The sequence below is a fragment of the Podarcis pityusensis genome (assembly GCF_964106645.2).
Source record: "Podarcis pityusensis genome assembly, chromosome: Z".
Classification (NCBI taxonomy): Eukaryota; Metazoa; Chordata; class Lepidosauria; order Squamata; family Lacertidae; genus Podarcis; species Podarcis pityusensis.
The window spans coordinates 7,105,568-7,133,440 of NC_138044.1; the positions used below are offsets into that span (position 1 = coordinate 7,105,568).

Here is a 27,873-nt window from a genome sequence, read left to right on the forward strand (position 1 = left end):
GCTGAAGTTGATGGCGGTAGTGCTCTGTTTGCCCCAGTGAACCAGATACCTCTGCACAGTGGCAAGTCTTGTTTTCCCCAGATGCGTTTTGGTTACTTTACTTACTAGTTTCTTTTATTTTTTTCAGGTAAGTGACTAGTAGATCTTTGGAAACAGAATTCCTCAGTTGGCCATTCTGGATCAGCTCTACTCTAGGCTCACCTGGGTAGAAACTGCAGCTACTTTGTTGTTGTTTAGTTGTTTAGTTGTGTCTGACTTCGTGACCCCATGGACCAGAGCACGCCAGGCACTCCTGTTTTCCAGTGCCTCCTGCACTTTGGTCAAACTCATGTTAGTAGCTTCGAGAACATTGTCCAACCATCTCGTCCTCTGTCGTCCCCTTCTCCTTGTGCCCTCTATCTTTCCCAGCATCATGTTCCAAACTGGGCCACTGAGACAGAACATTGATCTACCTAGTTCAGTATGGTCTACACTGAACGGTATTGGATCTCCAGGTTTTCAGGCAAAGTCCTCCACCCCACCCCCAAAAAAACTGTGCTGTGTCTGGAGATGCCAGGGATTGCTTGCAAAACATGTGCCCCATCGCTGAGTTTCTCCTTCTCATCTAAACAAAGATTCCTTAGTTCTAAATAAGGAGCAGAATTAAATAATAATATAGGAAGCAACCTTATACTGAATCAGAAAGATGATGATGATCATACTCGTTAGTTGTTTGTTACCCAAAAGTATCCTACTGACCTACAACATATTTATACCTTAAATATAAATATATCATACCATAAAAGCAGAAAAAACTCACAGAACAACCACGGGAAGCTGTGGCAGCACACTAGTAGCAAAATAACATAGTCTATCAGAAACCTGGGGGATGGGTGGGAAGATAAGTCTTACCTGGTGCCAGAAATATGTTAACGAAGGTGCTAGCCAGAGTTTGCTGGGGAGAGCATTCCACAACCAGGGAAGCAAACGTGAAAAGGCTCACTCCCTTGTCACCACCCACAAGCCTTCATCAGAGTGGGGAGCTGGAGAAAAGCCTCAGAAGAAGATTAAGGTGTCCAGGTATTTTCATACTTAGAAACATTCCAGAAAATAAGCACCTAGCTGAATTATGCCTACATTGACTGGTATTGGTTCTCCAAACCTTAAGAGAGAGGACATACCCAGCCCTAGCTGGACCTTTCTTAAACCTTTTGCATACAACCATGTTCTTCTACTGAGCTATGGTTCTTCCCCTTCATAGGGCCAGTTTGCAAGTGTGAAAGCAGATTTTGCTATGGATAAACTTTGTATTTGAGAGAAAGAATGTCAGATGGTGACCACAGAAAAGAGATTTTCTGCTGGAGAGGTATTGCCTACTTGATGCAACAGAGTTGATTTTTCACTGAGTGGAAGAAATTCTCTGCCTTTCTAGTTACATAAAATCAGACCTAATAAACACATTTATTGTTCCTCCACCTCTGAACCTGTGTTTTCCAGAGCTGTGCTGTGTTCGATTTCCCTGTTTTGAGAAATTGATTTTTATTTTTTTTTTTACTTCCAATGTTGGGTTGCTCTGCTGGAGAAGGCTATGGATAGCTATATAATACAGCAGGCCACCTTGAGTGCAGGATGGTTAAAATGTGGGCACTGGGATGCACTACAATAGATGAGAGATGGAGACTGGAAACAGAAGGTGACATCTCTAAATCTAAATATCATTGCGCCAAGGAGTGGATTGAGCTGGAGTGAGCCTGTGGCGTTTTTATGTTGCAGGGTTAGTTTGGCTGTGGTCTAAACCACTGAGCCTAGGGCTTACTGATCAGAAGGTCGGCAGTTCAAATCCCCGCGCCGGGGTGAGCTCCCATTGTTCAGTCCCAGTTCCTGCCAACCTAGCAGTTTGAAAGCACGTCAAAGTGCAAGTAGATAAATAGGTAGTGCTCTGGCGGGAAGGTAAACAGCATTTCTGTGCACTGCTCTGGTTTTGCCAGAAGCAGCTTAGTCATGCTGGCCACATGACCTGGAAGCTGTACGCCCGCTCCCTCAGCCAGTAAAGCGAGATGAGCACCGCAACCCCAGAGTCGTCCGCGACTGGACTTAACTCTCAGGGGTCCTTTACCTTTATTCAACAGCAGCCTGTTAATTGTAAGGAAAATAAATTCGCAGGGGATGGGAAATGGGAAGAGGCATAAACTGTGATATTGTTATCATCTTTGATAGGAGTAGCAATCATGATATCCTGCTTGGTGTAAGTTTGAGAGTTTGTGAATGTGTGTGACAGGCGAGCCCAGCTTGCTGGAGAGGGTTTTCTCTGTACTCCTCCCACCCACAGCTGTGTCCAATAGGCAGATGGTCATGCACACGATATTTTGTACAATAAACTGGGTAGCAGCTTCCAGCTTTCTACCTGTATGCATGTTGCTTGTTGAGTTAATTTGTTTTGAGCCTGGAGTTTATTACATCAAAAAGAGGGGAGGAGAACAATCTACCCTGGTTTCCTCAGTCTTTTGCCAAGCTTGCATTGCTGCTTAACTCTCTCGTTGCCTTGACACTATGTCACAGGGTTAGAGACACTTCACTAGCTGGAGCTCCCCTGCTGCTTGTAGTGCAGACATGGACATCTGGAGGAAGATATCTGATAATAGCCTTAACCACAGCTCAAACAGTCCCATGTCATCCAGTTGAAGTCCCCCCCCCCCCCCACTGCAGCCGCTGCCTGATCTGTGGCTTAGGTGCTGTTCTGAACATGATTTTAAATTGGTTTGTCCTATGCTAGTTTTTTAGTTTTTAGTTTTTATGCTTGGTAGTGGTGATTGGATTTGGGGAGGACAAGTGCTTGATGACCTTCTCTTTTTTCTGCGACAGTGCATAAGAGCTACCTAGTCTTGTTGGTCATTCTCAGGCCTCGATATCAACAAGCGCTTCCTTCCAATTCCCAAATACATTCAGTTTTCGAAAGGATAATCTTCTTACAGCTATGAAAACAGCTAAAAGCCCTTAGATTAGCCAAACCTCACATTTGTGGCAATAATACATTACCCCTGTTAAATGCATTTTCTCCTGTACAGACTTGTGTCCTAAACTGCTATTTGTGTGAAAACTAATCAGGAGTCTACAAGTCTGTATGTAATGTTTAAAAGTAACAAGTGTATGCACAGATACACTTAACTTTCCTAATGTATTCCAAGTGTGCACACACTCTCCCTCCCCTTCCTCCACCACCCGAGGCTTAAGGCGCATAAAGACTAGCAGATTTATTGCAGAGTAAGCTTTCATGGACTGGAGCTCACTTCATCAGATGCAATATATACCATTGTCACTAGATCTTGTATAATTTTGCCTAGAGTAAAGAATGGGAATGCTGAATCTTGGGTGACAGCTCCTGGTATAGGAGTCAAGCTGCTGACTCAGGTCCTGATACACTGCCATGGAAATAAAATCAGACTCTGACCATAAGGTGCACAGTATCAAGAGAAGCTACAGGGCTATATTTATTATTATTATTATTAATGCCTGTTGGGTTTTCTGTTGGGTTCCCCCCCCCCCATGGAAAGGGTAAATCTGGATTAAAGGGGGGGGGGTAAATACAGGCTGGTGTTTTGATTCCAATGATGCTATGCAGTTGCTGCAAACAAAACAAAACAAAACAAAACACCAGCCGTGCATGAGAAGCACAGATCCTCCAATAAACACTCACCTGGAAACACTCATAAACTTTGCAATACCGAATGGTACTTCTTGTGCTGTTGCTTAAACTCTGCATTCCACCATATTTTCTCATTTCACAGTTACCATATGGGAAGTTGTTTGAAAAGCTTCTGAACTAAAACACAGCTGTTTGATTTAGCTTTAATAATCCAGCAAAAGCTATATCCAGGCGGAAGAATGATTTTGGTAGCAGTGGTGGTGGTGGTGTGTGGGTTATTCAAGGTTTCCAGTGTAATTGTTTCTATGCCCCTCTCCTTTGGTCCTCTGCCACCTTAGTCATTGCCAAAAAATTCAGTGTCTATGTTTGTGTACTTAATATATCTGTGCATCCATTGTGTATCTATATTAGCGGTCTTGTACACAGCATTGCCAGGGAATTCCAAGGGGAAAAAACAAAATATTGCATTTTTAAAAATTCAGCGGTTAAATTCAGTACAGTTTTTAAAGGTGCAGTCAGCCACATTGGTTCAAAATGCTATCCAATTATATCAAAACACAGGGCAAAACATTCTGCTTGCTCCCAGGAACCATCATGCAAAATTTGCGTGCAGTATCTTAAGAGGTGTCAAAATGCATAGAAGACAGACGGACAAGCAGTTTTCTTCACCCCACACTAATAAAATTTGGAGAAAGAATCAGCAATGCAAACTTTAGGATGGTGTGCCAATTTATTGAAAGATATATGCATATCTCCAACATGCATATTTCTGTACAAGCATCTTTTTGTGGATTCCGAGAGAATAACAAAATATATTGATATTCGTTAGGAAAAATCATTATAATATTTCCCTCCTGCTCATTCCTTGTTAAGCTGAGTGAAAAAGTGGGGGATTAAAAATAAAATTGTTCTAGATGCCTCTCAGGCCATTTATATGGGTTACTATATTTACCGTTTTATTTGTCTCAGGGACTTTCGGAAGCTGCTCAGTAGATTAGTGAAAGTGTTGTGATGACTTTCCATGGCATTCTGAAATGGCTTATATGGACAAGGGTCATAAACCGTAGAAAATACCATAAAACTTTAGTTTCCCAGGGAGTAAAACAAACCACTAGGAGCTGTTTTGTTATCTAAATTTCAGTCTATGTTTTTCTTAACTTTGCCCATAACTATGAATGTTTGATACAGCTTGTACATTATTTAGGGGCTGGCTGCAAGGTAGATGGTGGGCTGGTATGGAACAAAAATAGCCTAGAGGTGCTCTTTGCTTTCTGAAATAACAGGCATTGTTTATCATTCTTAGAGAATTCAAAGATATACTCTCTGCTGCCTCTGTTTCCCAATTGTTTGTTTTTCCTAGGCTATCCTTTCTCTAGTATGATTCTTGTCCCAAGATGGACCTCTTCTGGCTTTCTGTTGCAGAGGCTTCAGGCAAACACTTTTATCTCTTAAATAGAGAGGGGTCTTAAGCTCAAAGTTCAGAAGTGACACATATAGCAGACTGTGCCCTTTTGGTTATGTTCAGATGCTGCTGCTAAGCTTGTAACTGTGGTCTAAGAGAAGCGTAAGGTAAAGGACCCCTGGATGTTTAAGTCCAGCCATAGGCAACTATAGGGTGTGGCACTCATCTTGCTTCAGGCCAAGGGGGCTGGCGGTTTTCCACAGACAGCTTTCTGGGTCATGCGTCCAGCATGACTAAACTGCTTCTGGCGCAATGGAACACTGTGATGGAAGCCAGAGTGCGCGGAAACGCCGTTTACCTTCCCACCGGAGCAGCACCTCTTTATCTACTTGTACTGGTGTGCTTTAGAACTGCTATGTTGGCAGAAGCTGGGACAGAGCAACGGGAGCTCACCACTGTCGCAGGGATCCGAACCGCTGACCTTCCCATCAGCAAGCCCCTAAGGCTCGGTGGTTTAGACCATAGTACCACCCGTGTCCCTTTGCCTTTAAGAGAAATATAGCTAGATGTTGTTATGTTGTTAGAATGCCAGTTCCCATCAGCCCCAGCTAGGATGACCAATTGTCAGTGGTGATGGGAGTTGTAGTCCCACAACACCTGTTGTTTCACCACCTGAGGCAAAACAGGAATGTGCTCCCCACCACCACCTCTCCAAACTCAGCGAGAGCCAGAGTGTTCTGTAAAGCATTGCCTCTCGGCAAGAGGGGGCACATGTTTCAGTGGAGGTGGTGGGTGGGGAGCCACCTCTTGTGCTTCTGCTGCCAGAGGTGAGTGCAGCACCCTGCTTCATCAATGGACATGCTCTCTGCACCACATTGGCTACCCCTGGTTTAGGAGATGGGGAGTGGGCTCCCTTAGTGACTCTCCTCCCTCTTCACCAAATTGGTAGTGTTAAATCCTCACTGATGTGAATCTTTTTTCCCTTCCCCCCCCCTTTTTTTGACCAAGCGTGTAAAGCTGTGGTCGCATAGGTTAAATGAGCTTAAGTTGCAAATCGACTGCTATTGAAACTTCCAAACTGTTTTCAAAGGCAGGATGTGAGGTGCATTGTAATAATCCCATCTTGCGGTTACCAGAGCATAGATCACTGCAGCCAATTTATCTGTATCCAGATAGGGCCGTAGTTGGGCCACCAACCTAAGGTAACTTAAGGTACTCTATATATATTGACACATATGTGAACAGAATCAAACCTTGCACTTGGCATTAAATTAGTAGTTTGGTATGTTTGCAAGCATTTTAGGATTGCAAAAGTTGGTTTGGTTTATCTACTCATAGGTTTATCTACTCATTAAATTGATTCAGCAATTTTAATAGATGAGGGTAAGACTGAGTGGCATATAAAGAAGTATATTTCTTGAAAGCTTTTTTTTTTTGTCTCTGTTGTGTCAGCATAATAGGGAATGAAAGAAACAAATATTTCATATGGCCTTTTCTTCTAACACAAAGCTGGTAGAATAAATAATATTTTATTGGAAAATGTACCTTCAGCAGGTACCTGCTAAAACCCAAGTTCTGATAGTATGTGGAGTGTAGGTGGGTTCAGGCATGACCCAATACCGAGATTAAACTCAAAAAGGATTTATTGGAACATCAGGAACAAGAACGACAGACAGAGGCACTTGGCCCAGTATATATACCTCAAGCCAGCCAAGGTAAAACACACACACCGTCTGTGATAGGTTGTCTTAATGCTGCAATTAGTGAATCACAACACTGGACATATCTCAGCAGGGATTGGCTGGCTGCCTGCCAGCTACTAACAATGTCATTGGAGGGTTTTAGAACCCCCTCTGGCTTTTGTTATACAGATGAAGCTCCTGAGTTACAGGAAACCTGAAGACCTAGGCCTGCATTGCATGCAGCATACAGCCTGACTTCAGCCTACAGTGTCTGCATACATAACAGTATGCACACCCTCCCCGTCCCAATGCCACTGATAAGTTAAAAACCAGACAATTATTTAACAAAAACTTTTAATTGGTGCATAGCTTTAATAAATCTGAAATACTGGCTGTGCTAAAATTGAAGTCAGAAACCCTGTTTTGAAACACACATACCAGCATACATTTACAACACCCTGGCTTTTTGATAAGGATTGAATTGTCAAAGGGCAATAAAAGGAGAGGTGTGGATGCAGTGAAGGGGCATGGAGCTTGGCCACAGAGAAGCTAGTTGTAGATATACAACAACTTTGCCAGACCAATGATGCATTTGTTCCTGGCTGCTGCAAGCCTCAGCCAGAGCTCCTGTGTTTGGTTTCAGGCTCTTCAAGGTGTACAGCTATAAAATTCACATGCTTTTTGTTAAACAGTGGGTAGACATAGCAAGACGATGCAGCGATTTCTCCAAAGCAGCTCTTTATTTGCAAGCTGGAACAGAACTGAACAGCAAACAGATCAGCCAGCCTGCTTTTATAGGCAGCCAGCTGTCAACATTGTAGCAACAACAACCCAGGGTTTCCTGCCTAAAATAACTGATGTGGACCTGAGTGAAAACTATATACACGATACTCCTGGTGGCCAGGGTGAGAACTTCAATACATAACACTTTTCTCTTGCCAGAGGAGTCCGTAGTGGAGGTAGAGATTAAGGTCTCTTATTATTCATAGAATATGATTGTGCTAGGCTCCTGAGCCATAGCTAGGGGTGGGGATAGTCAGGTTTATTGCCCTGGATGAGGCCTCCAGAGGGGCACCATTTGTTGAGAAAAAGCACCAAGGCAAAAGCCAGCTCCAGATGGCTGGAATGCAAAACAGGATGTTATGTTTTGCAGATGTACTGTTGGAGGAAAGGTGGAGCCTATTCTCTGTACTGAGCACTGGATGTTAGCTCAGTGTGTCATCTCACCTGTACTGGAAGTACAGGGGAGGAGTTGAGACTCTTCTGATGGAGTCTGAAGGGAACAGTCACATTTCTATGTACTGTTGAGTGACAGGAATAAAACATGTAGAAAGGACTCCTGTCTGTCTCATTTCTCCTCCCTGGGAGAATGCAGGGAGGGAGAGAGAAGCAGAGAAGCAGAGGGTGTGTTCTATCTCACATCTAATGAGAAGAATCGCCGGGTTTGTTTACCTAGCCTGCCGGAGGTCGCAGACGGACGGTAAACACAGTATCTCGCTCAATTGCCTCGGGGGAGGCCAGGTACCTCTGCCTGTGAGCTGAAGATATTAACATATGGCAGCCTTCGGATGGTTGCGATTCATCGGACATCTGCATGAGAGGCTGGTGGATTGTCCTCCTCTGCTCCAAGGGAGAAGGCAAGCGTCTGAAAGAAGTCAGAGGCTCAACAGACACCTGGTGGAAAAAAGAGGTGTTTTCCAGAGCAACAAAGTTCAAGGTATGCTGCATTTCGGGCTAAAAGTGTGAACGCAGTTTGATTAATTCACTGGTTCACGGAGCTGCGTTTCAACGAAAACAAGAGCTCCGGGAGGAAGAGGCCTGCAGCTCAGAGGCTGAAGCCTGCATTCCACACATTCTTGTGGTTAAGATAAGAAGTCCTGAATGCATTGTTGCTAGGTAACGGAAAGTTGGAAAGTTACTGGCAAAGGGGCTGGACTGTGAGTGTGAGCCTGGGAAAGCGAAACAAAATCAGAGAATGTTTTGGCTACAAGTTTACGTGCCCTTGGAAGGGACTTTCCATAGCAGCCAGAGTTTAGCTGCCAGGTGCAAAAGAGCGTAAACAACTTGCAGTTTGCCTGCCTGAGTGAGAAAGGAAAAAAACAACTGTTGGATTTTACAGTTTGTTTGAGAGTGTGGGCTGGAAAGCTGAAGAGGCTTGGCTTCAAGATGGATGCCAAGAAAGGAGCTTTGCCTTACCCACCTCCCTTAACCAGAGACAGTTATTCATCATGGTCTGGATGGATAACTACCCCAGAAGGGGTGAGCCAAGATGATGCTGGCCAAGTTCCTAAGAGCTCATCGAAAGCTGAGGAGAGCTTTGACCCCAGAGGGGAGAGTGCAGGAACTGTGGTTGGTGGAACTGTTGGTGTTCCTGAACAAGGTGCAATGGGTGTTGCTGACAGGGGGAGGGAGGAACGGAGTTCAAATCTCCCCACTGATGAATCTACTGGAGAGCATGGAGTAGCATTGAGTGCTGTCCGATGCTACAATTGTGGACAGACTGGGCATCTACAGCGAAACTGTAAGAAGCCGCGCCAGTCAAGAGGAGCAAAGAGCAGCTCTACGAAGCCTGAGGCGTCAGGCAAAAGCCGTACCAAGTGCCAGGTGAAACCTGCAAAGGCTATGATGGCGAAAGGAACCACGCCAGATGTTGGGAACGCGTTCATAATCGACACTGGTTGCACGAAACATATGTGTCCGCATAGAGAACTGTTTTCAATGTTAAAGAAGCAAAGCTTCGCTGTGAAACAGGCCAACGGTCAGGAGTTGGAAGCGACCGGAATTGGGACTGTGTATCTTGAGAGTCTGAACTTGACTATAAGCGATGTTTACCTGGTTCCAGAACTGAAATTTAATCTGCTGAGTGTGTCACAGATTGCAAAGAAAGGACTGAAACTGTCCTATGATGCTAAAAGCTGCAAGATCTACAAAGATGGAGAACTGTTTCTTACTGCTAAAGAGAAAGATGGACTGTATTTGTTGACTTTTGATCAAAGTGATTACATGAAATGTAATTCTTCTGATTCTAACGAAATCTCTCTTGCAGGTGTGACCAGTGTGAGCACCAGGAAGGTGACCAAGAAGGTCAACAGGGCATTTCAGCGGGTGTATGCTGATGTGATTGGTCCTCTAGAACCATCTAGGGGCAGTGCAAAATATTACCTTTTGTGTGTGGATTGTTTCACAAATTATTCTTGGGTTTATTTGATGGAAAAACAGCAAGAAACTTTAGAAAAGTTTCAGGAGTTTTGTGACAAGGTTAAAAGTATGCATGATGCTAACATTGATTGTCTTTTCACAGATGACAAACAAGTTTTTCTGTTACAGAAGTTTCAGAAGTTCCTGGATGGAAAAGGGATAGACCACAAAGTTGCTGTTTCGCCAGAAGCGTGGAACAGGGGGGTCTGTGTAAGGGTGAACAAAGAATTGCAAAAGGGGATGAATGCGCAATTGCTGAGTTCACATTTGCCACATGAATATTGGGCCGAATCGCTAGCGTCCTATCTTCATGTGTGGTTGAGAAAGGTCTCAACAGAGTTGGGATGTTCTCCTTTTGAGAAGCTGTTCAATAGAAAACCTTCTGTTGCCTATTTTAAGGTTTTCGGGTCTCATGTGAGAACAGAAGCTCCAGGTGGAGTAAAGAATGCCAGAAGCATTTTTGTGGGTTATGAAAAAGGTCTCTACAGAGTAATTTTGTCTGAATCTGGTCAGGTGATTCTCACAAAGTTCCTAGAGAGTGCTCCAGAGCAAGAGCGGGTTGTAGAACAAACATTTCCCACAGGTGGCAATTCAGATGATGTTGATGATTTTTCTGATGTCACAGATTACGGTGGTACTGACGATGACAGTGATAGCTCAGAGAGTTCAGTTGTAACGGTCATTGAGAGAAAATCTCACACAATGGATAGACCTTCACAGGTGAAGGAAGAACCACTGATAGCTACTGGTTCTCAACAGAGTCCAAAGGTTGAACCAGTGAGCACAGAGGATCAGAACCTCAAACGCAGGTCTGGGAGAGTCACAAAGGGTGTACCATCAAAGAGGTACTCAAAAGAGTTTGCTAACTTAGCTGTTGCATGTGTTGCTATTGTTAACAACTCAAAGCAGGTTAAAGCAGTGTCTAAGTCAGAGACAAAGACACAACAGAGAGTAGCTAGCCAAGGTAATGCAGAAGCACTCATTCCTTGGAAGCCAGACAACCAGAGAGGTACACTGGTGAAACCAGTGGTGGGGAGTTCCAAGGGTGGAACTGAAACAACAGGGGACTGTTATATGTATAACAACTGTTTGTTCTCTTCTCTGGATCATGTTTTGCCAATTGATGCTTTTGGGGGAGGATGTTGGGAAAAAGCACCAAGGCAAAAGCCAGCTCCAGATGGCTGGAATGCAAAACAGGATGTTATGTTTTGCAGATGTACTGTTGGAGAAAAGGTGGAGCCTATTCTCTGTACTGAGCACCGGATGTTAGCTCAGTGTGTCATCTCACCTGTACTGGAAGTACAGGGGAGGAGTTGAGACTCTTCTGATGGAGTCTGAAGGGAACAGTCACATTTCTATGTACTGTTGAGTGACAGGAATAAAACATGTAGAAAGGACTCCTGTCTGTCTCATTTCTCCTCCCTGGGAGAATGCAGGGAGGGAGAGAGAAGCAGAGAAGCAGAGGGTGTGTTCTATCTCACATCTAATGAGAAGAATCGCCGGGTTTGTTTACCTAGCCTGCCGGAGGTCGCAGACGGACGGTAAACACAGTATCTCGCTCAATTGCCTCGGGGGAGGCCAGGTACCTCTGCCTGTGAGCTGAAGATACTAACACCATTGAGGCTCCCAGCCTGTATGTGTGTGTCCACAAATGTGCATTGCGGGAGGCAAACTGGGTCTTTGACCCGGGTGAAATAAAACCTAGTTTTGCCCCTGCTAGGCTCTGTATGAACTTAGAAAACACAAGCCCCTGCCTGCGGACTTGGACTTAAAAAATAAGCAAGACCTATTGGAGGAAAGGTCTGAAGAAACTGAAATTGACCAGTTCTATGAAGACTTGCAACACCTTCTAGAAATGACAGCAAAGAAAGATGTTCTTCTCATTATAGGGGATTGGAATGCTAAAGTAGGGAGTCAAGAGATAAAAGGAACAACTGGCAAGTTTGTCCATGGAGTTCCAAATGAAGCAGGGCAAAGGCTAATAGAGTTCTGCCAAGAGAACAGGCTGGTCATCACAAAAACGCTTTCCCAACAACACAAGAGACGACTCTACACATGAACATATATCAGGCTACTGGAGATGACATCATCCAGCTTCTGGTGAACCTGGAGACAGTGGTTTTCTTTTCAATTCAGTCATACTTAGCTGTGTTGTGATGGAAATGTGCATAGAATCGTTCAGTTGGACATCTTTATCAGTCAGGGCAGCTCCAATCAACTTCAGTTATTGATGGGATTCTGAATCATGAATCCTTTGCAATTCATTCTCATCTCTTGAATACGCAAAGACATGAAGAAACATTCTTTCCTTCCCATTCAGAAGCTGAATTCTCCATACCAATCACATGTCAGTTTCCTCAAGGCTAGATAGTAAGACTGTCTGCAGTTATCCTTGGAGAGCTCTGACATGCCGGTGTTGAAAAGGCTGCCCTTTTTTTCAACTTACCAGGTGATGGAAAGGGACCACACTGGTGGAACCTACTTTCTCCACTGCTGCTTCTTTGAATTTCTGCTACATTATTAACTTCTGGAGGGGTGAAAGACAAATCATTAACTTTTCTGAGCCATTCTACCTGCTGACATCAAAGTATTTTTATTTTTATTTTTTGTAATAATGTCATGTCCTGTTTCAAGACTTATCTCTGTTCATTTCCCTTACCCTTGTGCAGAGTTCTGTGTAGAGCTGAGCAGCTGCACTGTGTGTTAGTATATGTTTGTTTGCGTTGTAAGGTGTGGTTGTTGTTTTCCTGAGTATTCTCTTCTCCTTAAAACATCCCTCTCCCTTTTTGGTGATTTGGATACCAAATATCTCAAGGGCTGTCATATGGAAAAGGGAACAAGCTTGTTTTCTCCTGCTCTGGAGGGCAGGACTCAAACCAATGGCTTCAAGTGACAAGAAATGAGATTTCGACTAAACAGCAGGAAAAACTTTCTGACAATAAGAGCTGTTTGATAGTAGAATGGTCTCCCCTGGGAGGTTGTGGATTCTCCTTCCTTGGAGGCTTTTAAGAAAGATTGGATGGCCATCTGTCATAGATGCTTTAGCTGAAATTCCTGCAATGCTGGGGGATGGACTAGATGACCCTTACGGTCCCTTCCTACTCTACAGTTCTATGATTGAAACACTGCACAATGCAGTTTGGGGAAGAGCTATCGCTTTGCATACGCTTTGCGTGCATAAGATCTCAGGTTCAATCTCCAGCATCTCCAGGATTGGACTGGGAAACAACCCATCCTGAAACCCTGGAGAAGTGCTGCCTACTCCCTGTAGACCATGCATGGGGATCCTCTGACCCACGACCCCCAAGGTCCTTCAAGTAACTTGCCCCACACCTGATGCCATATTCTAGCAGGTGTGGGACAGGTAAAGACATGGCTGCAAAGGAATAACCAGAAGGCTTTAAGCATGCTCCTGATTATTCAGTTGATGAAACAGACACAGAAACTTTGTAACTGCCAGCATAACACACTGTTTACTCAGAAGAACAGATACTAGAAAACAACAACAACAATTATTATTTCTACCTCACCCATCTAGCTGAGTTCCCCAGCTACTCTGGGCAGCTCCCCACAGAATATTAAAAGCACAATAAAACATCAAACATTAAAAGCTTCCCTAAGCAGGTCTGCCTTCAGATGTCTTCTAAAAGTCAGATAGTTGTTTATTTCCCTGACATCTGCTGGAAGGGCGTTCCATAGGGTGGGTACCACTACCAAGAAGGCTCACTTCCTGTTTCCCTGTAACCTCACTTCTTGCATTGAGGGAACCGCCAGAAGACCCTCAGTGCTGGACCTCAGTGTCTGGGCGGAATGATGGGGGTGGAGACGCTCCTTCAGGTATACTAGAGACAAACCAGAAGTTGGAGCCATTGCTTGAAACAGAAGGCTGAGCTGATTGAACATGAAGAAACACACCAGAACCAGGAAGAGGTATACCTCTAGCTTACCAGATGTTGTGAAACTATAACTCCCATCATCCCTGGTCAGCTGGGGCTGATGGGAGTTGTAGTCCATAATATCTGGAGGGCCAAAGGTTCTCCATACCTGTCCTAGACCAAGAAGAAGTCTTTTGTTCCTCTTCCTGTCCAGAGGAGCCCGATGAGTGAGCAGGACCAGTCCATGGGCTGGGACTACTTTACTGCCCAGGCTGATGCTCTAAAACGCAGTTCTGTGGTTTGCTACAGAAGGTTCCAATTCTAGCATTGGTAAACTTTCTACTGTCTGCAGAAGGAGAACCACTTTTGTCCTCGTCATACCAGCATGTATACTGCTGACAGGGATCTTCTTCACATACTTTATTGTTTGAGAGACAGATTTATTTCTTTAGGTCAATCTCCATCAGAGTTGACAAGGCCTTGGTATGTTCTCCAGTGAGGTTGTTTGTTGACTGCACTGTGCTGTGATTCTGTTTGAAAGAATGTCTGTGAAAATGGCAGCCCCCCTGGGTCCATTCTGGTGTTTGTGTGTATGTGATTTTACTGCAATATCTTAATTGTCACAATGAGGGGAACAGCAAAGCAGGCAGGAGAAGGGGTAGATGAAGTGACACTATCTCTAAAGTGCTTGAATAATAATAATAATAAAACCTCTCAGTCACTCATAGGTTGGGATTGTGGCTATAATTGCAAATAGTGCTATTAATACAATGCTTGTTTCATATCATTTTTTATAAGGGGGGGAGGGTGAAGCATTTCGCCGTTACCCAGCTCTAAATGAAATTAACATTCTGCAGTGTTTTCCAGTCAATGGTTAGTTTGCACACATGAGTGGAGACAATTAGCTGGGAAGTGATTGAGCACCGTGACTGGGGAGAGGATGAGTATTGGGTCACTGTTTGGAGAAAATAAGGTGTAGGGTAGTTCTCTGAAACTAGCAACCTCTTCCCTTTTGGTAGAAATTGATGTTTTCAGCTGAGATAGGGTGCTGTTGAACCTCTTGAGGCTTTGTGGTTGTAAGGCCAATATACCCACACTGCCACATTGAGAGCAAACCATGGTTGAGGAGATTTGGCACCTCTGGGAGGGTGAGAATAGGCAAAGAATAAAGCCAAGCAGACAGTTCCAGTCCAGATAGTTCATTTCACTGCAAATTTTACAGTAAACTTAACACTGAAGCGTACAGTCTGCATGAATCCTCAGGTTTATTCATGCTCATTAATTAATCAATTTCATTGCTGAATCACTGCCCACGAAATGCCCTGAAACCATGTCACAACAGAAACATCAACAAATGCATGCGTGCATGTGTGCATGCACATGCACACACACAATTCCAAGCTACAGACATATACAGACTGGGATTGGGTTGCTGCAATACATGTTAAACTACCCTTGGCATTGATCTAGAGACTACAGCTGGTGCAGAAAACAGCAACAAGTCTGCTTGTGGAGGTGGCATATAACACCTTGCTTGAAGGATTTGTACTGGCTGCCAGTCTGCTATGGGGCTCAGTTGTACAGTTGACATATAAGGCCCTGTACACAGCTTAGGACCATGTTACTTGAGAGATTGCCTTATTCATATTTATATATCCCAAAAGTTTTAACAAATTTACTTCACATGCAATAGTAGGTTCACATGCAGTAGGTTTCTGGATGAAACATCGGCTCTGGATCCATTCCAGTCTGGCTTCCGCGCTGGTCCTGGGACCGAGACGGCTCTGGTCGCCCTAACAGATGATCTCCGCAGGCAGCTGGATCGAGGCGGGTCGGGGCTGCTGATTCTTCTAGACCTGTCAGCAGCCTTCGACATGGTTGATCACGAACTCCTGGACCACCGCCTTGCCGACATGGGGATCCAGGGCACAGTCCTTCAATGGCTGCGCTCGTTTATCTCCGGTCGGGGACAGAGGGTGGCGCTTGGGGGGGAATTGTCATCCCGCCACTCCTTGGTGTGTGGAGTGCCTCAGGGTGCGATACTCTCCCCGATGCTTTTTAACATCTTTATGCGCCCCCTCGCCCAGCTTGTCTGGAGTTTTGGGCTGGGTTGCCATCAGTATGCCGATGACACCCAACTCTATCTGTTGATGGATGGCCATCCTGACTCGGCCCCAGACACACTGACCAGATGTTTGGAAGCTGTGGCTGGATGGTTACGTGGAAGCCGGTTGAAGTTAAATCCTTCGAAGACAGAGGTCCTCTGGCTGGGACGGGACGATATGGGATTGGGGGGGCAACTCCCATCTCTTGCGGGGGTGCAATTAGTGCCAGCACCGTCCGTTAAGAGTTTGGGTGTAATCTTCGATACCTCCCTCTCTATGGAGGCGCAGATTACAGCTATAACAAAGGCGGCATTTTTTCATCTCCGCCAAGCTAAGCAGTTGGCCCCTTATCTCTCTCGCCCTGACCTAGCCACTGTGATCCACGCGACGGTCACCTCCAGACTGGATTATTGTAACTCGCTCTACGTGGGGCTGCCCTTGAGACTGACCCAGAAACTCCAGCGGGTGCAGAATGCCGCGGCAAGACTCCTTATGGGGTCTTCGCTGCGAGATCACATTCATCCGGTACTATACCAGCTGCACTGGCTCCCGGTGGAGTACAGGATCAGGTTTAAGGTGCTGGTTTTAACCTTTAAAGCCCTATACGGCCTAGGACCCTCGTACCTACGGGACCGACTCTCCTGGTATGCCCCAAAGAGGAACCTACGGTCTGCAAATAAAAACATCCTGAAGGTCCCAGGCCTCAGAGAGGTTAGGCTGGCCTCAACTAGAGCCAGGGCTTTCTCGGCTGCGGCTCCAATCTGGTGGAACGCTCTGTCACAAGAGACTAGGGCCCTGCGGGACCTGACATCTTTCCGCAGGGCCTGCAAGACAGAGTTGTTCCACCAGGCCTTTGGTCAGGGCCCAGCCTGACTCCCTCCTCTGGCAACCTGCACAGAACTTTGCTTAACAGTTGCCATTAAATTGATTTTAATTAATTTTTATAATGAAATGTTTTAGAATGTTGGATTATTTGATTGTTTGATTATTTGTTTGTTGTTAGCCGCCCTGAGCCTGGCTTTGGCTGGGGAGGGCGGGATATAAATAAAATTTATTATTATTATTATTATTATTATTATTATCATTCACTTACAGTACATTTTCTGTTTTTACTTCCCACCCCTCGGCCCTGTTTGTTTTTGATTTTTTATGTACCCGGTGGATCACTGTGGTCTGCTGGAGAATTTCGCCTACACATTCCAAAGATTTCATAAGCTCGCTGCACAGTAACCGGGAGCAGGGCTTTCTGTATGGCTGCCCCTGTTTATGGAATAGAATTCCTGTCAAGATGCGACAAGCGCTTGCCACCTGCCCTTTGCAGAAACAACTGAAGATGTTTCTGTTCTGACAAGCTTTAGAAGCTGCATGAATAGGTTTCTGGCATGGTTGCCCATTTTTGTTTTGTTTTTCGAATCACATTCTTTGGTGTTTGTGTTGTGTTTACCTGGTTTTTTTAGTTGTTTTTATTAATGTTCTGTGCAATGCCTTCAGATATGTGGAAGGTCATCAAGTATAAATAATAATAATAGTAATAATAATTTGTATCCAATAAGTTAAAGTCACATAGTGATATACTTGCTCCACCGGCTAAACTTTTTGCACCCGTGAAACATGATTGCGCAAGAGCTGGTTGCTGGTATTGAGTTTTTGCTAGCACAACTGTTGCATTGGATTTCTCTGAGCTTTATTAAGAACCCAAGACTCCCCCTCCCCAATTTGTTAAACTAGTGAAAAAACTTGTGATTCTATCGAGCCCCCCCCCCCCGATACTGCTGCATCTCCTTCTGCCTAGTGCCAGATAAGGGCTGCTGTTGGCACAGTGCCCAGAACCAATGAAAGGGGGAAGCATCTAGGGAGGAGAGGGATCTCATAAATATATGAAGGAGAAAAAGTACATTTGTTCTGTTGCCCTCAGAGGCAAACTGTATCACTGACAAACTATCATTTTACTCTTACTTCCTCCCTGCCCCCACAATGAATTTACAATTGTGTGTGGATATGCAATGCATTCATTTTTTTATCCTGCAAAGCGCAGTGGGTTGGAGACAAAACTGAATTTGAAGTGGGGTGTGTGTGGAGCCTTTTAATGCAATGGATGATACATTTTTTTGCATAGAATTCTCCCCCCTCCACCGCCTTGGCTTCTCTAAGCTGGGCAGACTGATGTACTTGTTTTAAATCAGTCCGCTGGATCAGCCTGGGAGCTGGGGAAGGAGACGAAAGAGGGTCCCTGGAGAGAACATTATCCTGCCTTGTTTATAATCCAATTCAATTGGCTTATCTAAAAACTGACTGGAGACCAAAACCACTTTCCAAAGCTATCGGTATCTAGCAGGTTGCTACGATACACAATCAGGTTTGGTTATTTTTTATTATTGCTTTGCTGCATTATGTGCATCTAACAATATTACAGTAGGCCTACCTGTTCCTTTCTTCAGCAAAGGAAGCATAAATATCTCACGCATCCTTTGGAGTGGGTGGTGGGTAGTGGATGAGAAGGGGGATCTATTTGATTCTTTAGGGCCATTTGCAGCTTGTGGTTCTGTGCAGCCCTGTTGGAGTAGCCATAAGATGTTGAAGCACAGAGAAAGCAGTAGTGTCCACAATCTTCCCATCCAAGAAACCCCAGCAGGGGTGCTCAGTGGGTTTGCCTGCTGGTGGAAGCTGAATTATGGATCCCATTTCACGAATCCTTCAATATCTTGCACCAGCAATGTTCTTTTAAATCTACATACACATATACAGTGGTGCCCCGCAAGACGAATGCCTCGCAAGACGAAAAACTCGCTAGACGAAAGGGTTTTGCGTTTTTTGAGTCGTTCCGCAAGATGAATTTCCCTATGTGCTTGCTTTGCAAGACGAAACGTCTTGCGAGTTCTTGCGAGTTTGTTTCCTTTTTCTTAAAGCCGCTAAGCCGTTAATAGCCGCTAAGCCGCTAAGCTGTTAATAGCCGCTAAGCCGCTAATAGCCGCTAAGCCGCTAAGCCGCTAATAGCCGTGCTTCGCAAGATGAAAAAACCGCAAGACGAAGAGACTCGCGGAACGGATTAATTTCGTCTTGCGAGGCACCACTGTAGTAAGAAATGATACCCCACCACAGACACACCTGTCCTTCCGATTTCTTATCTTCTTAGAGTAATTTCTAGCTTACACCATCTCTTTCCTCAGGTATTGTTCACCTGTGTGTGCCATACACCTGTCCTTAGGTAATCCATCCCATTGGCAGTTAGCCCCTCGGCTGTCACTCATTACTCTCCTGATTAGCAATCATAACACATGAAATATTTCCCTCGATTTCCCTCAGCCTCTGATCAACCATCTCAGGAGACTCTATGAAACACCAAAGTGACCGTGACGCAGTGCAACTTTGATGCTCTGTTAGGCTGCACAGTGTGGAATCAGGCTTACCAGTAAGCTAGGTTGTTTATCACACATACTCACAGGCTTTCTCCTATTTATAGTGTCCTTTCATAAAACTTCATTAGTTTGGCATTTAGACTTGGCTGCATTCCAGTGCCACCCAGGGGATAAACTTCCTGTCACACTTGCCTAGGCTGTTACTCCAGGCTTTTATAATTTAAGTGGAAAATGAAAATGGGTTGATGTTTGATTATCTGGAGGCTGTGGGCTCAGCTTCTTGCCCCTTTATCACCAGTTAAATAAGCAGCAAGCTGTGGTTAGCTCAGTTGCTCTGGTTTATGCTAACAAGGAGTAGGTGGTGACACCCAGGTGGAAGACGTGTTGCCAGGGGTTTTCCCTGCAAGGCTGACAGTGGGACAGCCTTTCCCCCACTTCCACAGTTGTATCAGAGGGCAAAGTGCATCTAGAGTTAGGAACAATGGAAGCTACCTTATACAGAGTCAGAAAATTGGTCCAACTAGCTTAAGCTTTGTCTCCAGAAAGAGGACAAAAGACAACACGGATCTGCATGAAGTTTGTGTGCACTAATGTATATGTGTTGATTCAAATTTAGAAATGATGTCTACAATTTAAATAGAAGGATGTGACCTGTGTGTCTGCTCAGACTGCTGCCCAGGTGCTCACTGCTAATGGGCATTCTTGATACACACCTCATTCTCCCTTCTTAGGGTCCTTTACCTGTTAACCAGACTTTAACCAGGCAGCCCTAAAATTGGCAGCACCTTCAGAAAGAGGGCTGTTGTCATGCCCCCGCTAGAGGAGTCCTCTTCAAAGGAGGACCCTAGCATCCCACTGGGCACATAGGAAGCTGCCTTATACTGAGTCAGACCACTAATCCATCTACCTCAGTGCTGTCTACACTGACTGGCAGCAGCTTTCCATATGTTCAGGCAGGGGACATTCCAGCCCTACCTGGAGATTGTACAGTGGTACATCGAGTTAAGTACTTAATTCGTTCCTGAGGTCCGTTCTTAATCTGAAACTGTTCTTAACCTGAAGCACCACTTTAGCTAATGGGGCCTCCTGCTGCCGCTGTGTTGCCGGAGCACGATTTCTGTTCTCATCCTGAAGCAAAGTTCTTAACCCGAGGTACTATTTCTGGGTTAGTGGAGTCTGTAACCTGAAGCGTCTGTAACCTGAAGCGTATGTAACCCGAGGTACCACTGTATTTGGGACCTTCTGTTTGCAAGGCAGGTGCTCTACCACTGAGCTATGACCCTTCTCAGGAAACTCATGTAGAACAGTAGCTCTGGATATCCTTTTGTGCCCATCCTAACAAGTTTGGGACCTGGTGATGCACCTAAATAAGCAGGCTATGGCCAGGTAAATATTTGATCAGTTATATTTGGTGTATTGGCTCTATTCAGAGGCTTTTGAAGTCACTGGATTCCTGCATACCTTTGCAACCCCTAAGAGTGACTATTCCTTCAAAGCATTTTCCAGCATTTTCATCCTGAAAAGCTTTTCTGTAATGCAATATGCACCAGGCTACCATTAAGGATAACTCAAAAGTTACTGGTGGTTCAGAATGCTTCGGTTTGCCTCTGAATGACTATCAAGAGGTGACAGTGTCCTTCTGTTCTTCAGCAGCTGTACTATTGCTGCCTGTGAACTCTTGGACCTATTTCAGGTTGCTGATGCTTACAAGTAAAATCTTTCATGACCTAGAACTGACATCCTGTGAGAATTCACACTGCTTATAGTCAGTCGATCCAAGGCTTGCTCTGTACACCCTCCTTAGACAAGGTTAAAAAACTTCAACTGCAAATGGGAAAAGTATCCACTTCAATTGCCTTCAGGCTTTGAAATGGCCTCCTTAGCAAGACCAGAAACTACCCTTCTCCTCAGAGGGGTTATATTAGAATGACTTTTAGCAGCTGAAACTGTTAATTTGCCCCTAAAATAGTTTACTGGCACCTCAACACATTTACTTGAAAATAAATTCTTTGTATTTCAGTCAAACATAATTCCAAGTTAGGTGTATAGAACAACTGTATTAGTTTACCTCCTATTAATGTGTTAGGGACGCGGGTGGCGCTGTGGGTAAAACCTCAGCGCCTAGGACTTGCTGATCGTATGGTCGGTGGTTCGAATCCCCGTGGCGGGGTGAGCTCCCGTCGTTCGGTCCCAGCTCCTGCCCACTTAGCAGTTCGAAAGCACTCTTAAGTGCAAGTAGATAAATAGGTACCGCTTTATAGCGGAAAGGTAAACAGCGTTTCCGTGTGCTGCGCTGGTGCAGGCTCGCCAGAGCAGCTTCGTCACGCTGGCCACGTGACCCAGAAGTGTCTCCGGACAGCGCTGGCCCCCGGCCTCTTAAGCGAGATGGGCGCGCAACCCCAGAGTCGGACACGACTGGCCCGTACGGGCAGGGGTACCTTTACCTTTAATGTGTTAGTTCAAGAGGAATGCGGGTGGCACTGTGGGTTAAACCACAGAGTCTAGGGCTTGCTGATCAGAAGGTCGGCAATTCGAATCCCCGCGACGGGGTGAGCTCCTGTTGCTTGGTCCCTGCTCCTGCCAACCTAGCAATTCAAAAGCACGTCAAAATGCAAGTAGTTAAATAGGTACCACTCCAGCGGGAAGGTAAACAGCATTTCCGTGCGCTGCTCTGGCTCACCAGAAGCGGCTTAGTCATGCTGGTCACATGACCCGGAAGCTGTACACCGGCTCCCTTTGCCAATAAAGCGAGATGAGCGCCACAACCCCAGAGTCGGTCACGACTGGACCTAATGGTCAGGGCTCACTTTACCTTTACCTTTAATGTGTTAGTTCACTGTGTTTGTTGGGAATGGGGAAACATACACAAACACACACAAACACAAAACAGAAACCTATCAGTTTGTTCTGCAATAGTTTAAGTGGGATGACTGACTTATTATCCACAAGCTATGCAACCAGAAAAAAAATGTAAAATTGGAACATTGTGTAGACAGAAAAACACACATTTTTATCATATTACAAATGCCCCCTTCTAACTGTCAGATGAGAGCCAGCACATTGCCAGGTCGGGGTAGCCAACACTGCACCCTCACTGCACTGAACTCCTACTTCCACCAGCTTCAGCCACCGAGGCCTCTGCTCAGGGATGAAGGGAGCTATGGTTCAAAACATGTAGAGGGCACCACGTTAGCTAACCCAGTGTTACACCAAAGATCAATGAGAAAAAGCTGGCTTATAAGTAGGTCCATCTAGTTTGGTACTGTTTGTTTTGTAAGCTGTGTAGCATTCACACTAATTTCACAGGCTGGTGTGTGTGTGTATCTCCAAGGTTCCATGCAGGCAACTTAGCCTTGCCGCCTGATACCCTTTTAAAGTGGAGAGGTTGGGGATTGAATCTGGGGGTATCTGCATGAAAGCCAGTACCATTGACCTATGGTTTCACACAAGTGCACCATAATCTCCTGACTATTATTAAAATGCTTTTACTGCAGATATTTCCTAAACACAGGCTTCCCTTGCTCCCACTGTCCCGTGAATCCAGTTTGATGTAGTAGTGGTTTGTGTGTTGAGCTAGGACTGTAGTGACCCAGGTTCAAGTCTCCATTCAACCATAAACCTCACTGATGGTTTGGGATAAGCGGGGGTGGGAGGCGCTTTTTCTCAGCCTAACCCACATCATGTGATTGTTATGAAAACTATGCCTGTCACTTTGAGCTCCTTGGAGGAAGGGCAGGATAAAGGTAAAGGTAAAGGTACCCCTGCCCGTACGGGCCAGTCTTGACAGACTCTAGGGTTGTGCGCTCATCTCACTCCAGAGGCCGGGAGCCAGCTCCTTGGAGGAAGGGCAGGATAGAACTAAGTAAATCTAAGCCAGCAATGAAATGGGGAGAGGGCTGTGACAGTTGTTGATGATGGCTCCACCTTCACTGAGTCAGAGGCGTACCTAGGAACCCTTGTGCCCTTTGCAAAGAGCTGTAGCAGCTCCCCCGCCCCAAATCACTTTGACACACGACTTGTGTGTCCCCGCACGTGCATTTGATCTTGCTACGACAGTGGCATCACCTCGCCACATACATATATGCCATTCACCTCATAGTCTGAAAGGTGATTTTTGTGGCTCACCCTGGACCTGTGCCCCAGCAGAGGCCAGTTTTGCCAGCCCCTGGGTATGCCTCTGCATGGAATTACCATCACCTGACAGCTTCATATCGTCACCTCCCAGAGCTGGTTCTGTCAGTGCTGATAAGTCTTTGGATGAATCCTGGATCTCTTAAAAGCTACTATCTGGGGAATGTAGGTCCATTATCTCAGGCACCAGGGATACCCTTCAAAGGCAGAGCAAATCTGCAGCATGTCCAGTAACCTGATGTTATTAGAGACATCTTATAGATCCTGCTGCCCATAGTCCAAGTGTGAAATTACACATCCTGGCTGTGGTGGCATCAAAGGCCTGACAAATGAGGGGCTGCTCTGCCTTTCTCCTTCTAACTTTTCCTCCTGATGCTTTCTATTTTCTCCTCTGTGACCTTTTTGCTGCTTTCCACACATTTTCTTGCTCAATGATGTCAGTTGCTCTTCCAGAAACAGGGGTCCCTCCTAATGCAGTGCAGGGTGAGGGAAAAGGGAAGACTCGGGCCTTAAATAAGAATTGCATCTCCCCATGTCCTGAGGGGGAGTAGCTCTTTCTACCTTGGTATATCCTACTTCACTTTACACTTTTGCCAATCTACACTGACACCCCGGTGTGTCCTGTTAAAAACACACTCTGCTTCACGCTGGAATGAGAATTAAATCTTTAGGCTGCAGCCTTTCCAGATACCAAATGCCCCAGGTGTCCAAATAACCTCCAAGTGCTATTCCTATCTAATGCATCTGGGCCAAGGCAGGCCAGCAGGGTTAATACTTAAAAAGGAAAAGGGGGAAAAAGCCCTGGGACTATCTTGGCATCTTAAACCAAGGTACTATGTTGAATGAATTTAACCAATTCATTTCGCTATGTTGGCAATATAAGTCGGGGTTCAGAACAGTAGGCAAATTCTACATTAGGGCAAGTTTGGGCTAGAATACTGAATGATTAAAAAATAAAGGAATGAAAAGCAGCCCAGGAAGATTTTGTCTTGCAAAAATAGCATTTGCTTCAGCCCATAGCAAGTCAGTCACTTCCCCATGTAACCACAGATTGAATTCAGCATTGAGTCTTCATGTCATGGCAGACATACAGCAACCAGTGCTGCCATTTCCCACTGGAAGGGGGTAAATGAACCAAAGAGGGTGTTAAAGGAAGGAAGGAAGGAAAAGAAAAATCATAGCTCATCTAGTAATTAATACCTGGGCTTTTCAGTGTTGGTGGGAATGACAACGCGAAGCCTCTGTAATGTTGTATACTGGACTTAACCATCCATGGATCCTTTACTTTTACGATAAATGGTCTTTCCTTGGAGTTCAGGCCATTTGTCTTCAAGTTTGGTTCTTGTTGAAGGTATTTATAGTAGAGGTTGATAGATATCAAGCTTTTCCTGAGGCCCTTACATGCCTCTCCTACTGGTAACACTGCTCTATAGGGATCAGGTTATAGCCAACTAAGAACAGACTAATTGGAATGGACCTATGTTAGTCATGCCCATAATTTTGATTTTTTTTTCTACTCTAAGTAGGAGTAACACTGGATGCGATGGGTTGCAGAAGGCTTGTGTTTTGGTTGGGAAGGGCAAACAGTGTTTTGTCTCCGCATGCGCTCTTTAACTGTTCAATTCCTTATTGTCCCCTCACCAACTTGCAGCTACAGAGGTGACACAAGAAACAGTGGAGTCCCTGATGCAGAAGTTCAAGGAGAGTTTCCGAACCAATACACCAATCGAGATAGGCCATCTGCAGCCAGCACGTCGCAGCTCTTCAGTTGGCAGGCGAAAACGCAGGAACCGGCCCAGAGGTAATTTCCCAACTTTTGGTATGTTGAATCATTTCCCCACTCTCATCCTTCCTCTGCTTCATTTCTTATGTGCTATCCTTCTTTTTGCTCGTTCAAACTCAGGGGTTCGGGCATGCTTTTTTGGGGGGGGGGGGCAATGATGCTGTTTCTGGTATGTACCTGTACAACAAGCTGCATAAGGAAATCCTCATGCAACTTTCCTCTGACACTTCCATAGTCATCATGGGTTAGGGAAATGGAACTTGTGTACATTGATACATCCAGGATACAGTCCTGCGCCTCTTGTGCTGTGCTAATGTGCCTTAGGATTTGGTGCTCCAAGTATCAGGGTTATTTGTCAGAGGCAATTGAGAATCTTCCAGGGGTGAACATAAGAAGAGTTCTTCTGTACTTACCTGTGTTAAATACCCTCTTTCTCACTGCGGCCTACCAGATGCCTCTGGAAAGCCTGGGAGTAGGATATGTATACCACAGCTGTCTCCTACTGTTGTTCCCCAGAAACGGATAATTAGAAGTGTGTTGTCTCTGATCATGTAAGGTTGCGTGCAACCAACCATTATGACTCATATCCACCGATAGCCTTCTTGACATTTTCTAGCATCCTTTTAAAGTCATATGTATTGGTGCCTATTAGAGGCATGTGAAAAAATCATTAGCATTTGTTCTCATTGTTTCTGTGGTTTGGTAGCTTCCTAATTCTATTTGTAATGTTTCACACACAGTTATGAAAACTCTTGCTGCAGCAACTGTTGTCAACTTCTTCCAAACCTCCTTTTTCCCTAAGAGTATCAGTTACATTGCTTTACCTTCTCTATTTTACAGCCATTTCAAACATATGCACTCACATTGGTTGAAAGCAGGTGAAAATGATATTATCTTCTACATCAGTCATCTGAAGACCCCAGCCCGGGGCTTCCCATACTGTTATTTCCCCTGGTCAGTGATGCCATGACTCAGATGCTGTCCAGTTAAGCAACAGACATTTATTGACTTAACATGACTTGACTCTTGAAATTAAAACCATCCTCAAAATGTCATTGGAAAGCCAACTTAATCCAAGTTTTTAAGATTTTCTGCTAGTAATGTATACTATCCCTTCCTCCTCATAGCTTCCACTTTTTCTTTCTTTCTAATTCAAAACACTATTTTCTCAGTATAGTATTTGTTGGTGGTTCCACCAGCAGGGGCTGCCCAATTGGTTTTGACACGTGAGAGGGCCTGTTCAGTAGATCTGTCTCCATCATTATTAACTTTCATGAAAAATCTGAAAACATTTATGTTAACCATGTTTACCCAGAATAATGTTCCTGGCAACCCTGAGAAAACGAGATGAAATAATGTTTATAACCATCACTGTTTTGAGATGTTTTTAACTGTAATTGTCTTTAGAGTGTTTTATTTGTTTTATTTATTTTCAAATGATGTATGGACTTGCTGCCCTGGGCTCCTTTGGGGGGGGGGGGAGGACATGATACAAATTAAATAAATACAGTGGTACCTCGGGTTAAGAACTTAATTCGTTCTGGAGGTCCGTACTTAACCTGAAACTGTTCTTAACCTGAACCACCACTTTAGCTAATGGGGCATCCCACTGCTGCCACGCCGCCGGAGCACGATTTCTGTTCTCATCCTGAAGCAAAGTTCTTAACCCAAGGTACTATTTCTGGGTTAGCGGAGTCTGTAACCTGAAGCGTTTGTAACCCGAGGTACCACTGTAATAAATGTTTACCCAGTAGAGGACACATTCTGAATGACTTCCTCATTGGTTGTTGCCTGCTTGGTGCACTTCCCACTGTGCATTTTTAAAAAGAAATATGAATGTACTTTGGCATCTATCTGTCCTGGGAGACACTGGAGGAGTGTGCCTTTGAGGGTAAAATAAAACTGTTGGCAGGTTGTTGTGGTTTTAGATACGGATACAGGAGAGGCATATTTTGTTGCAGTTGGGGCAGATGGAGGCGTCCAGTTTTTCTGCTGCAGATCCACCATGGTGTTTCTTCTCTCTGTGCTCCTCCCAGCAGTCATTCCTCCAAAGCATCACTGCCATGGATGCACAACCTGTCTGCAGGCACTGTGGTCATCTGCATGGTGGGGTTGATGTTGCCAGACTTTGTACTGCTTGCCTGCCTACCTGCTTATTTATTTATTTAGCTCTTTAATTAAGTTTCCCAAAATTTCACATATATTTCAATACATAATGAAAACTTAAAAAAAACACCTCCCCACACCCTTTTCCATGGTGTTCCTGTTTCTTTCCCTCTGCTGCACCCTGTTTCCTATCTCTTAAACCTTAACAAAACTACTATAATCTTTAATCCCTTCTGTTGCTCATAGTTCAAATCCTGCTCGCGTGTTCATCATATAATAATATTTATTTAAATAATAATGCTTATTTATTTACGGTGTTGTTTGTGCTCTGCTTTTTGCACCTTCTCCAACTCTTCCAACTTGCTCAGAAGCAGCTTACATCCATTAAAAGCTTCAGAAAAACAGCAATATGATAAAAGACACATCAAAGAATAAACAGTGAGAACAGCAATAATAAAGGCAAACCATTCATAATAATCATCAGGGATTAAAACTAAAATGCTGTTAACGTAACCTGGCTAGGGGATCCTAAACTTGATGTGTGAACTGTTTGCTTTTGCATTTTCGCTAATTAAAATTAAGTCCTAAGCCTTAAAATTTCTAGACACACAAT

The 27,873-nt window shown here is 44.7% G+C and overlaps 1 protein-coding gene across 4 annotated transcripts in view; it reads left to right on the forward strand.

Annotated features, from left to right (window-relative positions):
- The window catches only part of ASTN2 (astrotactin 2), a 704,920-nt gene that overhangs the window by 258,610 nt on the left and 418,437 nt on the right, over positions 1-27,873 (forward strand). For all 4 annotated transcript variants that reach the window (XM_080990791.1, XM_080990792.1, XM_080990793.1 and 1 more), the window contains one exon: positions 25,023-25,172. In XM_080990791.1, the coding sequence (XP_080846917.1) occupies positions 25,023-25,172 (150 nt within the window). The remainder of the gene's footprint in view (positions 1-25,022; positions 25,173-27,873) is intronic.